Source organism: Amphiprion ocellaris, chromosome 10 (genome assembly GCF_022539595.1).
Source record: "Amphiprion ocellaris isolate individual 3 ecotype Okinawa chromosome 10, ASM2253959v1, whole genome shotgun sequence".
NCBI lineage: Eukaryota > Metazoa > Chordata > Actinopteri > Pomacentridae > Amphiprion > Amphiprion ocellaris.
In genome coordinates this window covers 3,754,079-3,769,078 of record NC_072775.1, presented here as the reverse complement: position 1 = coordinate 3,769,078, position 15,000 = coordinate 3,754,079, and the positions used below count along the sequence as shown (strand labels likewise).

At 40.9% G+C, this 15,000-nt stretch overlaps 1 protein-coding gene across 1 annotated transcript in view; it reads left to right on the top strand.

Annotated features, from left to right (window-relative positions):
• The window catches only part of chd7 (chromodomain helicase DNA binding protein 7), a 96,841-nt gene that overhangs the window by 62,830 nt on the left and 19,011 nt on the right, over positions 1-15,000 (top strand). The window contains exons 14-23 of the mRNA XM_055014286.1: positions 1,188-1,364; positions 1,685-1,828; positions 1,946-2,044; positions 2,139-2,325; positions 3,613-3,829; positions 4,877-5,072; positions 6,942-7,109; positions 7,223-7,402; positions 7,515-7,625; positions 10,269-10,534. Of these exons, the coding sequence (XP_054870261.1) occupies positions 1,188-1,364; positions 1,685-1,828; positions 1,946-2,044; positions 2,139-2,325; positions 3,613-3,829; positions 4,877-5,072; positions 6,942-7,109; positions 7,223-7,402; positions 7,515-7,625; positions 10,269-10,534 (1,745 nt within the window). The remainder of the gene's footprint in view (positions 1-1,187; positions 1,365-1,684; positions 1,829-1,945; positions 2,045-2,138; positions 2,326-3,612; positions 3,830-4,876; positions 5,073-6,941; positions 7,110-7,222; positions 7,403-7,514; positions 7,626-10,268; positions 10,535-15,000) is intronic.

Here is a 15,000-nt window from a genome sequence, read left to right as displayed (position 1 = left end):
TCTAAATATGTAGCTTTCATACACAGTGACAACGACCTAAATGACCAAAATCTGTTCCCGCACTCATTTTAATTTTACTTAAGGTGTTACTAGTTTAGGTCCAGCTTCAAGTGACAGTGAAGCGGAAGTTTGTGTCTTCAGATTCTGTAATGTGACCAAGAGCATGTGGACAGAGTTGAGTTACTGCAGTCGTTTAATGGGAATTTATTAGACATTGTGAAGGCTTAAAGTGGGTGTGTCTGAGTGAATACAATGTGATGCAGAACTGCTCACCCACACTGGCCTGTTATGTGTCACCGTGTCCAGTGTGGTTTTAAATGTTGGGCAGGGTGAGCTCAATAATTTAATTTAAAGATGAGTCATCAAAAAGTATTATTTTGTTCACGATAAGAGAAAGAAATGGGGTTGTAACATGAAATCAGACGATATTTTTGACACATATTTGGAATGCCACAAGACGTGTCCGAAGAGTTAGCACAGAGACAATAATAGAACTTCTTTTTCATTCTTTTTCATTTCGTTGTGTCCATGTGGGGATGAGGATTGTGTGGATGTACGGTAAGTGGAAGAAACAAGAGACAGTCAGCAGATCTGAACACCTCCTTGGTCAGGGGAAATCTTCAGCCAGCTGGGGATGGACAGTGCTCCTCTGCTGTATAAGCGCTTTACGGTTCTGTAACTGTAAGCCATCTACTGTAAGCTCTTATTGCACAATGCTGCTAACATCTCTTAACCTTCGCCAGAGTGAACCCATAAAGAAAATAAGCTGTAGTAGCAGCGTACTTGGTAGCTGCTTGTTTCTAATCCAGGCGGAGGTAATCCTCTCAAGGTCAGGATGGAGGGACGTTGTGTTCTTTTTTTTCTGTCCCGTCTGCATGAGACATTTCCAGGCAGATTCCCACACATTTTGATAATAGGAGGAGGTTTTGTTGCATCCACTATCGGACTCAAAACTGCTTGAAAAACTCAACAAATGCCACCAAGAAAGTCCAGCTTTATCTTGTACTACAGTATTATTCCCCGCTTTTATTCCCACGTTTATGGATTTGCTGTGGCTCACGGTGAATTCCTTCTAAGTATGGAGATGAAACCGTTTCTCTCACAGATCCACAGGGTACGATAATAAATGAACCGGTGACACTGTTCTTATTGACCTTCATGCTCTTCCTCTTTCTTCGGCACTTCAGGGTAAGATAATAAAGGGAGTGTATCGGTTCCACGCGGTGATAACAACCTTTGAGATGATTCTGGCCGACTGTCCGGAGCTTCGCAGCATCCCGTGGCGCTGCGTGGTGATCGACGAAGCACATCGCCTCAAAAACCGCAACTGCAAACTACTGGAAGGACTCAAAATGATGGACATGGTGAGTGGCGGCTGCTTGTAACAAAGAGGTGTCTATGACAGGAGGAATAACGTAATGAGGAAGTGGTTTTTCTTACAGTTTCCTGGCACACTGGAGTACAGATCAGATTGGAATAAAATGTGTTTTGTCTGCCAGGATTTGTTTTAAGTCTTGCAGAAGTTTGAGAGCAGCTGAGAGATGGACAAATTAGCCCAGTATCTGTGCCATGTTACTATAATCCCTCCCTCCTCCTCTTCAGGGGTTAAAGTCCTGTAGGCACATCCTGATTTCAATTTTAGAAACTCTAAATATGTCTTTCCTGTCTCCGCTTTCTCCTCCAGGAGCACAAAGTTCTGTTGACAGGAACTCCTCTCCAGAACACTGTGGAGGAGCTATTCAGCTTACTCAACTTCCTGGAGCCTGAGAGATTCCCGTCTGAGCAGACATTCATGACTGAATTTGGAGACCTAAAGACTGAAGAGCAGGTAACAGGACGACTCAGTCGGCGATGCGGAAATAGGAGGGGATGGGAAATGTTTATTTTCTACTTCCTGTTGTTTTCCGAATTCCCATTTAAGTAACATTGCCTCTTTGTGTATCAGGTTCAGAAACTGCAAGGCATTCTGAAGCCCATGATGCTGAGAAGACTGAAGGAGGACGTGGAGAAGAACCTGGCCCCCAAAGAGGAGACTATCATTGAGGTAGGACTCGCGTCTCAGAACTCTCATTTAACTGATATCCAAGGCATCGGTTAAATTTAATTGAAAAATTTAACTGTACTTCTGCTGTTCTCAGGTGGAGCTGACCAACATCCAGAAGAAATACTATCGAGCCATTCTGGAGAAGAATTTCTCCTTCCTGTCCAAAGGAGGTGCAGGAGGAGGAGGAGGAGGTGGCGGTGGCGGAGGAGCCAGTGTCCCCAACCTCCTCAACACCATGATGGAGTTGCGGAAATGCTGCAACCACCCCTACCTCATTAATGGTACGAGCTCATTCTTCCAAAAGTATCGGTGCTTTTCCACTAGCACCGACTCGACTCGGTTTAGGCCGTTTTCCATTACAATTGAGTGCCACCTCATCGTGGGTGGAGTCGTCATAGCACGGCGGCCCGGAAGTCCCTTATCGTCATTTGTGTGCGACACAAACGCAACACAACAATGGAAGCGATGGTGTACCTGCTGCTCGGTGTGTGGCTTTTTGTCAGATTCAAAGTAAAAGAAGAGAGTCAGAGAAGGCTGAGGGCGGTGAAGTTCCATGAAGAGCAATGCGCACCGTTGCTATTCCCAGTTTTTCTTAAAAATGGCAGGTTTGGTTTTCATGAAGGACTTGCTTCCGTGTGTCGTCAGTCCCTGTCCAATCAGTGGCCTGCACTCTGTAGACGTCACATTATCGGCTCCACTCAGCTGGTTTGGAACCCCGGCCCAGTAGGAACTAAAATAGTACCTGGTACCAAGTACTACATCCTAATAGAAGACCTGACAAACCGAGTAGAGTCGAGCTGAGTAGGCGCTGGTGGAAAAGCGCCTTAATCCTCCTGTTGTCTTCAGTTATGGGCACCAAAAAATACTGTTTCTTTGAAAAAAAATCCAAATATTCAGCAAAAAAATTCCCCAAATTTCTGAAAATTTGCAAAACCTTCAAGAAGAAAATTCCAATAATTCCTTAAGAGTTTCCCTTAAAAGTTTGATTTTAAAAAATCCCCCAAATTTGGCAAGAAAATTCTTGTAAATATTTTCAAATTAGTAAAAATCTTCCAAAAAAATCCTAAAAAATATCTAAAATGATTCCATATGTATCAGTATAACATCTAATATTTTCTTAAGAACATTCACATAAAAATCAACCAAAATCCAGTGAATTTCGCTGGATTTTGGTTAATTTTTTTGTGAATGTTCTTAAGAAACTTTTTTTAAACATTTCTTTTTTTCCACCAAAAATTTTCAAAAATTTCCCAATAATGTTGAAAATGTGGACATCAGAAGTTTCACTGTGAAAATATATTTTAAATTTCTTTCACTGCTTCATTGTCCTGCTGTATCCGTGGGCGGCTGTCCGCTCAGAGACCTCCTGATAAACTTTCTCCGACCAGCTCTCTCTGTATTCTTTGGTCCGCCACCAAGGACAGAAAAGTCTTCATTCGCTCACGGTACAGGTCTGGTGTGTCCGCGTTGAGTCCAGCCAAGTAGGTGCTAGTGGAAAAGCGTCATATGACCTTCTACTGCATTAAACCAGTATCCCTTTCTAACTTTTCTAATCGTCTCTTGTCCAGGAGCCGAAGAGAAGATCATTGAGGAGTTCAGGGACTCCCACGGCGGCAGGACAGACATGCCGGACATGGCCCTGCAAGCCATGATCCAGGCAGCCGGCAAGCTGGTGCTCATTGACAAGCTGCTGCCCAAACTAAAGGCAGGAGGACACAGAGTCCTGGTGTTCAGTCAGATGGTTCGCTGTCTGGACATCCTGGAGGACTACCTCATCCAGAAAAGGTGAGAACACCATACTACAAACTAGTATTCTCTTTATAAGTACAAATGTTTATCGCTGCACCGTTTATGGCTCCGATCTGAGCCCGTCTGCTCATCCTGAGTCCGATCCAACTCTTGCATTTACCCTAATGACACAGCTGCCCAGTGCAAAGCTACACCCTGAAAATGAGATGATGTAGAACTTCATCCTCAGTCTTATTTGAGTAGCAGCAGAAAGTGTGCAGTGTTAATTAAATATGTATCTGGCACAGTGAAATAACAGCTGTAACCTGCTAAATTTGGCTCACCTTATTTTTTCATGAGCAGCTTGATTGGAAAAACTGAAGGTCCTCGTTGAAAGCTGTGAAGTTTCTAAGCTGAAGTTCGTGTTCACTCATTCGTGATGTGAATGAAATGTTAACCGTGAGAATGCAGCTCCTGAAACTGATTTGATGCAATCAGAGCACCGACGTCTCGTCCTGCTAGAAACACTCGGTCTGTTTGTGATTGTTCGGTGTTAGAGAGTCGAGCTTCTCGCCTCACAAAAGATTAACTTGCTGAGTGCAGAAACACAGAACAGAGCATTTTAAGCAGAATTTTAATTTTGACCTGTCATCAGTTTATGCTTAATTGATGCTGTTACTGACAGTGTTTGCCATTTTAGCTGGACAGCTATCAGCTAGTTAAAAATAAAAACCTGTATGCACAATGTTTCTGTACACTGATCTTTGCTAATAAGAAAGAAAGAGGATCCAGAAAGCTTAATGAATCTGTCGGAGCTGCGCTGAATCTCTCACAGATGCACTGAAACGCTGAACTTTACAACCCAACTGACAGAAAGCAGAGCAGCTTTTCGGCAGCAGATTGCGGTGGATAAAACACAACAGAGTAAAGAGAGGATCTGCATCCAGTCAGGTTCATTTTAAATCCAGTAAAATATGCCCAGGTTGGCTTCACACCAAGCTTTACAGTCGCCTTCAAACACCTCCACTACTGTGTGGACTTTTTCTGTGAATAAACACAAATTTAATGAAAGTATGTCACACCTGTCCCCCTCTCTGTGTCCAGATACCCATATGAACGTATAGACGGAAGAGTTCGTGGTAACCTGCGGCAAGCGGCCATCGACCGGTTCTCCAGACCAGATTCGGACCGTTTTGTCTTCCTGCTGTGTACGAGAGCTGGAGGCCTCGGCATCAACCTGACTGCAGCAGACACCTGCATCATCTTTGACTCTGACTGGAACCCCCAGAACGACCTCCAGGTACAAACTGCACTGAGTTTCCCCAGCGTGTTGTTGGCTCTATCAGGGTTTCTGCAAGGCATTAAAACACATTAATAGTCATTAAATTGATTTTGTGAAAATTAAGGCCTTAAATGACATTAAAAACCATTAAATTTGATTCTCAGTGGCATTAAAAATTCTTTCTGCCATGTTCATGAAAAATATTTGATAATAATAATGTATAATTGTAGACTGTGATTCCTCAGATATGTGCATCTGCATAAACATGCCAAAGCATTGCAATAATTGCTCCGGCCGGTCGGGTACAATTGCCAAAAATTGCATGTTTGGAAAGTGGAGGAGAATTGGGAAATGGAGAAATGCAAATTCCAGCAAAAATGGCAAGAAAATGTGGATTTCAGAGAATGACTACAGCCCGTTGGTGGTCAGGGGTGGTTTCCAGATTCAGAAATAGTGAAATGAAGGGACAGTTTTCATATAAAATCATCTTTTACAAAAAAACAAACCTGTGTAATTTGTTGAGTTCACAGTCATGACATTAAAATTTTTACAGTATAGCATTAAAAAGCATTAAATTTGACTGGCTGATTTCTGCAGAAACCCTGTCTATAGGCGCTTTTCCACTAGCACCTACTCGGCTCGACTCGACTCTGTTTAGGTCATTTTCCATTACAATTGAGTACCACCTCGTCGTGGGTGGAGTCACAAAACACTCACCATCCTCCAACATGGTCTCCAATAATGCAGTGGTGGAGTCGAGGCCACTCTCCCTCCCGTTGCTCGCCGGTCGGTGCCTGTAAATGGCGTCCATTTGGCTAAACCACTTCCAACACCTCTGGTTTGACCCACTGCAGCCGTTGTGGTCCTTGATGGACCGATAGTCACTTCTGAGCTTTTCCAGCTTCTTCCAACACTGCTTCATTGTCCTGCTGTATCCGTGGGCGGCCATCTGCTCGGAGATCTCCTGATAAACTTGCTCGTTACGAGTCGCACCATCCAGCTCCCTCTGTATTCTTTGGTACGCCACCAAACATAGAAAAGTCTCAGCCTCTTCATTTGCCCATGGTACAGGTCTGGTGTGTCATTACTCCCTGTCCAATCAGTGGCCTGCACTCTTTAGACATCACATTATTATTGGCTCCACTCAGCTCGCTTGGAACCCCGGCCGAGGAGGTACTAAAATAGTACCTGGTACCAGGAACTACGTCCTAATGGAAAACCCCACAAACCGAATGGAGTCGAGCCCAGTAGGTGCTGGTGAAAAAGCGCTTTAATCCTCCATTTATGGGCACCAAAAAATATTGTTTCTTTGTCTGAAAAAAATCCAAAAATTCAGCAAAAAATTTCCCCAAATTTCTGAAAATTTGCAAAACCTTCAAGAAGAAAATTCCAATAATTCCTTAAAAGTTTTATTTTAAAAAAAAAATCTCCCAAATTTGGCAAGAAAATTCGTGTAAATATTTTCAAAAAATGAGTAAAAATCTTCCAAAAAATTCTAAAAACATCTAAAGTGATTCCACATATATGTCAGTAAAACAAAAAATCCTAAAAATATCTGAAGTGATTACATGCATATCAGTAAGGTACCAGGTACTACATCCTAATGGAAAACCTCAGTAGAGTCGAGCCCAATAGGTGCTGGCGGAAAAGCACCATACAGTGATTCTGGTGATTTCTAGGTAGCATTCAAGTCCTTAGTTTGGAATTGAGACTGTCTGCTGGATGTATTGACTCTGCCAGCCACATTTAGCTCTGCTTCACTGGACCATATCATTATTCCTCTGCAGTAACCTTAGCACTCCAGCTGAACACTCTCAGAACAGAAAACCGAGTGAAAATTGCTGTCTTAACGATGTGTTTCTGAATCTCTGCACGTTCCTCCACCAGGCCCAGGCGAGGTGTCATCGTATCGGCCAGTCCAAAGCGGTGAAGATCTACCGTCTGATCACCAGGAACAGCTACGAGAGGGAGATGTTCGACAAGGCCAGTCTGAAGCTGGGGCTCGACAAGGCCGTCCTCCAGAGCATGAGTGGACGAGAGAACGCCAACAGTGGGGTGAGAAGCATTGGACACATCCAGCATCTACGTCAATACCTAAAGATCGATTTTTCTTTCCTTTGTGTACCGTGTGTTGGTCAGATTGTTAAATCTTCTCACTTTTCGTCCAGGTCCAACAGTTGTCCAAGAAGGAGATTGAGGATCTGCTGAGAAAAGGAGCGTATGGAGCTCTCATGGACGAGGAAGATGAAGGCTCAAAATTCTGCGAGGAAGACATTGACCAGATCCTCCAGAGACGAACCCACACCATCACTATCGAGTCAGAGGGCAAAGGGTCTACTTTTGCGAAGGTGAAAACTTTTCCTAACCTCATCTGCTTTTTGCCCACACTGTACCTGTTGTGTATTTCTAGCTTTAGATCAAATCACCAACATGTTTTCCTTTTTTTTTCTGTCTCTTCAGGCCAGTTTTGTTGCAACGGGTAACCGAACAGACATTTCTCTGGAGGATCCAGACTTCTGGCAGAAATGGGCCAAGAAGGCTGAGCTGGACATGGACGCCATCAATGGACGGGTACTACATACACACTTACACTTAAATATACACAAGTAGCTTTAATTTCTCCCTTTTCTTCCGTCAATCTGTTGCCAACATGTCAAACAAGCTCTTTAGCTGTTGTGTGTTCCAAAAATCAAGCAATCTGTAGGTGATTATTTTAAAAAACAAAATGAAGGAGAGAGGAGGTGGTTGGTGAAAAGAAGCAGTGGCTAATGCAAAAATTAAGCGAATATTAATCACAATTATGATTTCATTTCCCACAATTATAGGAAAATGATCCACTGTGGTATTTAGATTTAAAAATTCACTCGTAGAGAATATAAATCTGACATTAGGACGGTGCATTTTGGTCACATGTAACCGGTGGCTTCTGTCTGCGTTGTCTTTTCATCCGTCACATAAATCCCTTTGGAGGCGATCTCCGTTTATTCTCTCTTTCTTTACAGCAGACAAAAAAACACACAAAATCATCCGTCTTTTCAGTTTGGGCTCCTCCAAAAATCAAACAATGCACATATCAGGAACGGAAAATGAACTTATAAGTGGAATTACATCACATTAACCCTCCTGTTGTCCTCATTTACAAGCACCAAAAAATATTGTTTCCTTGTCTGAAAAAAATCCAAATATTCAGCAAAAAAATTTCCCAAATTTCTGAAAATTTACCAAACCTTCACGAAGAAAATTCCAATAATTCCTTAAAAGTTTCCCTTAAAAGTTTTATTTTAAAAAAATCCCCCAAATTTGGCAAGAAAATTCTTGTAAATATCTTTCAAAAAATCCTAAAAATATCTAAAGTGATTCCATATATATCAGTAAAACGTCTAATAGTTTCTTTAAGAACATTCACATAAAAATCAACCAAGATCCAGCGAAATTCGCTGGATCTTGGTTGATTTTTTTTTGTGAATGTTCATAAGAAATATTTTTAACATTTCTTTTTTTCCACCAAAAAATGTTCAAAGATTTCCCAGAAATGTTGAAAATGAGGACATCAGAAGTTTCACTGAAATTTTTTTTTTCTCCACATTTTCAAACTTCAAAACGGGTCAATTTTGACCCGCAGGATGACAGGAGGGTTAAAACAGAAATCCCAACTGCACATTCCCGCTTACCTCTCTTTCTGAACACGTGACAAAAGAGGAGAGGCAAGGCGGGAAAAACACATTTATAGGGAGCCCTGGGGCGGCCAAAAGTGCACATAAAGGTACAGGAGCCCCCAGCAAAAGTTCCTCACAACAAGTAGGAGGTAGACCAAACTTTGTGTAATTATAACAAAAGAACAATTAAATGAAAAATATATATGGCATATTATATATCACTAATACCACAATTTATAATAATACCAGTGCTGCACTACTGACCCTGTTACACACACCTAGCAGCATTTATCATAACCTGTAGTGTCCTTTGATGCACTGATATTCATCAAGTGAGGAGTTTACCCTGCGTGTGATGAAATCATGTGTTAAAACTACCAGTGAAATAGTTCATCTGAAGCCCTGCATGCTGTAAATACTAATATCTGCACTCCAGAATACACACAAAGTAGCTCTAAACCCACAGAGAGAGAGCCATCACATCATTTATCTAAATACTTTAATGCATACAAAGGCTCTTGGTAGTGTCCCCTTATGGAAAGAGGGCTCGCGGTGGTAATTAGTCGGCGCTATCACCAAAAGGTAAAAGGAAAGAACGTGAGACGAGCCCAGAGCGAGAGACGGGAAGGACAGGAGGGGAAGCGCAGAGAGAGAGATTAATATTGACAGTTGGGAATCTCCTCTCTTCCTTAATTACCCATGTTTCCCTGCTCTCGTCTGTGTGTGTGTGTTTGAGCGAGAGAGAGTAAGCTGCTTAGCTCCACTTAGCAGAGCGCAGATGCCTGGAGGGTACAGAGATATCACTTAGGCTAGCGCTCACACACACACACACACACACACACACACACACACACACACAGCAGAAGCACAACCTCCATCACATTCTTACACATCGAGCGCTCCGCTAACTGGCATCTTTATATCGCCGCTTTCCTCCCTCTGTGTGGTTTTTTTCTTCCTTGTGTAGTTCTTCCTCCTGATGACTCCTTCCTTCTCCTCCCTCTCTTGTGGAGGGCCCTCCACTGGAACACTTAATCCAGCTCTACCAGCCTGAATACGGGCAGCTCCCCTGGGATTTCTTATTGTTTGATGTTAAAATGGAAATGACTTCAGCACTCTGTGATAATTGTGGAACTAACTACTGCCCTGTTTGCGCATATTAATGGGATTGTGAGAGGTGGAGGGGGGGTAAAATCAAATTAATTGAACAAAAATCTAATTCATTAGACAACATAATTAATGCCAGTTTATGTTTGAGCTAGGCAGCAAATTTCTCAGTATCAGGAATGAAACGTGGGGCCAAATATCCAATTAATCAGATTTGGTGCCATGTACTCACAAGGTTCACACCAGTCATAGAAGTCAGAACGTACAAGAAATTTACAAATGGGCCACTTCAGGGGAGTAAAACAGAAGGTACTTTGCATATTGTTAGGGGCGGATTTCAGGCCATCTGTAACTTAAGCCAGGTTTCTGGGAAAAAAAGCACACACCAGAAGGAAAGATCAAGCGTATAAAAGTACACGAACTACAACATTTTCAACGACTTTGTCCTCAGAACACGCTGGTTATCGACACGCCGAGGGTGAGGAAGCAGACGAGGCACTACAGCAGCGTCAAAGAGGAAGAGATGCTGGAGTTCTCAGAGCTGGAGAGCGACGAGGACGAACCGAGCAAACCTTCGTCCAAACCGCGGCGGCCCCAAGACAAAGCCCAGGGGTACCCCCGATCCGAGTGCTTCAGGGTGGAGAAGAACCTGCTGGTCTACGGGTCAGTCTCACGTTTCCTACTCATAAATAAAATAAATGGCATGGTGGAGCACTGATTTATATACCAAATGAACATGTTTTTCTTTTCTTTTTGAGGAATCAAGCTTCTTGGACAACATGATGCAGTGAGGAGAGCAAATATAATTGGTTTTAGATTGAATGAAAATGCTCTTTTGCTAGTAGTACTTGAAGGAATAATTTTTTTTGGAGATACTTTTATCTTTTTATTTAAGTTTTCATTATTTCAGATGACTTTGGAGTCATTTTGAACACATATAATGTCCTTTTTGACAAATTTTCAGCAATTGTGGACAACTTTTGAGTCATTTAGGACTAATTTTTTGTACTTTAGGTGCGCTTACTAGCTTTCTTCCAGAGCTTTCATTCACACTTAAATAACTTTAAATGTATTTCTAATTTGGAAGTTTCTAAAGCAGGCCTTCTTGTCAAGATTGAAATCACTGGTCAGTGTATTAAATTGGGGTTGACTGATTACTGGATTCAACATTTTTCCAAATCTTGATGTCAATATTGTTTAAAATTCATGCCCAGTATAATATATTAATTCACAAATGTGCTAGATTGGCTCAGAAAATCAGAAATGAACAAAAACTGGGAGGTTATTCTAAATTTTGTCACCAGTATTTACGTTTTTATTCCAAATGTATATCAGTTGCAAATATCTGCTATCAGTCTCCTTAATTACCGTACCAATATCAGCACGAAGAGTCGTACTGATCATCCCCTGGTGTTGAATACAAAAAAATAGGTCCTGTCCTGTGAACAATTGGCTTAAAGAATGGATACAGGGGAAGCGGCTAACCTCGCTGTATCCAAGCTAACGAAATCCACTTACCAGTACCTCTAAAACTAATTAACACATGTCCTGTTTGTTTAATCTGTACCAAAACCGAGGCATTAAAACAACAAGCTGGGGGCTTACGTGGAGGTATTAACTGGACTAAATCTTCACAAGGCACGCGGACTTCCCAGGGTCTCCACTGGCCTCCTAGCAGTGATGACAAGACTCTGGCATCCCTGCACGATGTAGCATTTTAGACTGTTTGTTCACCTTCATACAGCTGTTATCACCCTGCCTCCAGAAAAGTACATCTCTCAACACGTCAGACTGTGTTTTTTTTTTTAACCCTCCGAAAAATATTGTTTCGTTGTCTGAAAAAAATCCCAAAATTCAGCAAAAAAAATCCCCCAAATTTCTGAAAATTTGCAGAACCTTCAGGAAGAAAATTCCAATAATTCCTTAAAAGTTTTATTTTAAAAAAATTCCCCAAATTTGGCATGAAAATTCTTGTAAATATTTTCAAAAAATTTGTAAAAATCTTCCAAAAAAATTCTAAAAATTATCTAAAGTGATTACATATATATCAGTAAAATTTATGTTTTCTACAAGAACATTCACAAAAAAATCAACCAAAATCCACTGAAATTCGCTGGATTTTGGTTGATTTTTATGTGAATGTTCTTAACCCTCATGTCGTCCTGCGGGTCAATATTGACCCGTTTTAAAGTTTGAAAATGTGGGAAAAATATATATTTTCACAGTGAAACTTCTGATGTCCACATTTTCAACATTTTTGGGAAATCTTTGAACATTTTTTGGTGGAAAAAAAGAAATGTTAAAAATGTTTCTTAAGAACATTCACACAAAAAATCAACCAAAATCCAGCAAATTTCACTGGCTTTTGGTTGATTTTTATGTGAATGTTCTTAAAGAAAATATTAAAAGTGTTACTGATATATGTGGAATCACTTTAGATATTTTTAGGATTTTTTGGAAGATTTTTACTCATTTTTTGAAAATATTTACAAGAATTTTCTTGCCAAATTTGGGGGACTTTAAAAAAAAAATCAAACTCTTCAGGGAAACTTTTAAGGAATTATTGGAATTTTGTTCCTGAAGGTTTTCCAAATTTTCAGAAATTTGTGGAATTTTTTTGCTGAATATTTGGATTTTTTTCAGACAAGGAAACAATATTTTTTGGTGCCGGTAAATTAAGACAACTGGAGGGTTTAAGAACCTTTTTTTTTTAGCATTTCTTTTTTTTCTCCACCAAAAAATGTTCAAAAAATTTCCCAAAAATGAGGAAAATGTGGACATAAAAATTTTTTTTTTTCCCACATTTTCAAACTTTATAACGGGTCAATTTGACCCACAGGACGACAAGAGGGTTGAATATACCACGGTGATGCATATGAAGGGAATAGATGCAGATTGGAACAAATGGACTTTAAAGTCAAATAGAGTTGGTCTAGAAGCATCTCCAGGGAGCAGGTATGAAGGTTAAACTGCGACTGCGGGGCACTGAAACCTCAGTGACGCAGGCAGCCGGACGCACAGGCAGAAGAAAAGCCTAGTTTAGGTTGTGGTGGATGTGGAGTCACGCTGGCGGGTGGAGCTCATCACTCAGTTAACGTGTTCACTTGTGTGTAAAAGAGCACACAAGGTAATGGATGCAGACCTGCACACGGAGTGATTTAGTAGACAGAAACCTCTGCAGTCAAGGCCGTCGACACACACAGCCACTAATCAGTGCTGCCGCGAAACACACTCATGCGCACACACACACGGCAACAGAGGCCCTGCATGCTTATTCTAGAGCACACAAAGTGGCCTTGGGGAGCGTGGAGCGAGTGTTTAGCTCACACACACGCAATTGACTAATGTTAATCCTGTCTCATATGCACATTTTAAAAGGAGAGACCCTGAAATTTGCACTAAAGCCGTCCTTTTATTTTATTTTTTTGCGCCCGGATTCTCTTCAGGGAATACCAGTGAATGATGCATTTATTTACAGAGATGAACAGAAAAATACGGAACACGTGAACCTCAAAGCTCTACCTGCACAGCCTGTAAAGCAGGGGTGTCAAACATGCGTCCCATGGGCCAAAACCGGCCCTCCAGAAGGTCCAATCCAGGCCCACTTTATAAAGTGCAAAAATTCTAGAGACGACATTCACTGCAGATTGTAAATTTGTAAAACTTTACATTTAAAATTATTTCTAGACCATGACAAGTTGTTTTCATCATAAAGTAAAATACTATATGGCTCATTGGTTTTTTTTTTGTCATTTTGTGCCTTGTTTTTGTCTTGTTTTTGGCTTTTTTGTCTTGTTTTTTGTCTGACTTGTCATTGTCTTGTGTTTTTTGTCATTTTGTTTATTGTTGTCGGTTTGTGTTTCCTTTTCGTCTCGCTCGTGTCTTTTAGCTTATTGTTCTCATTTTGTGTTTCGCTTTATTCGTTGTTTTTTGTCTCGTTTTTGTTGTTTTGCATCTATTTTTTTGATTTGTCATCTCACTTGAGTCGTTTGTCTATTTTTTGTCACATTGTGTCATGTTTTTGTGACATTTTGTTGTTTTGGGTCTTTTTTTGTCTGAGTTTTGTTGTTTTGATCATAAGGTAAAACACCACATTTCCGATTGTTCTTTAGTCGTTTTGTGCCTCGTTTTTGTAATTTTTTGTCTTGTTTTTGTTTTTTTGTCTTCTTTTTTGTCTGACTTTGTCATTGTTTTGTATTTTTGTCGTTTTGTTTCTTGTTTTTGTCGTTTTGTTTCCGCTTTGTCTCGCTTGTGTTTTTTGTCTTATTTTTGTCTTTGTATTTGTAGACAATCTGGAAGTTATAATGTGTAAATGATAAACTGAGGCATAATGTTGTTGAAATTTAACTTATTTTTCTTCAGAAATTTCAGGTTGTTCATTGTGTTTGTCAAAAAGATAATTCCTTAAATGTGGATATTTTCAGAACGTACTTTGTTGCACTAAAACAAAGGAAAATTTTGGAATTATTTATCAGTTATTATGCTCTGATTTTACTGGTCATTTAAGATCAAATTGGGCTGAATGTGGAACCTGAACTCAAATGAGTTTGACACACCTGCTGTAAAGGAACATATATGATAGCAATACGCGGTCGAAGTGGCACACTTACCACAGATAGTGATTATCGGGCGAGTCCGTCCATTTTTTCATGGCTGACTTGCGTGACGTGTGTATGTAAGAAAGAACAGTGGTGCTAGTGAGATGTCAGCGTTGTTATTGTTACAGTCTAGTCTCGTGGCCCGAGGCTGTAGGACACAAAAACACACTGTCTGACTGGGCCTGTCCTCTCCGCTCAGCGCTCTGTTGTCTTTTCCCATCATCCATCTCTCTCTCGCTCGCCCTCACCCACCATTTTACCCTTTCTAAAAAGGTTCAGACCAAGACTGGTTCACATGGTTCAGTGAATATCGGCAAGCAGCAGCGTAAAAAAAAAAACAAAAAAACTTTCAGTCGAGAACAAGGCAGTCTGAGGGATCCTGACCACTACATCAGCCTCTAGGGTCGCTTGCTCTCTGGAAGTGGTGGGCTGTGATCCATGAAAACACACACACACACACACACACACACACACACACACACACAGAGGGATGCCACTAGTTAGAGTGCCAGTAACGGTTAAGTCAGCAGACTGGTAAAGTGTACATTATAATGAGAACCAGGCACTCATCTGTGCATGTGTGTT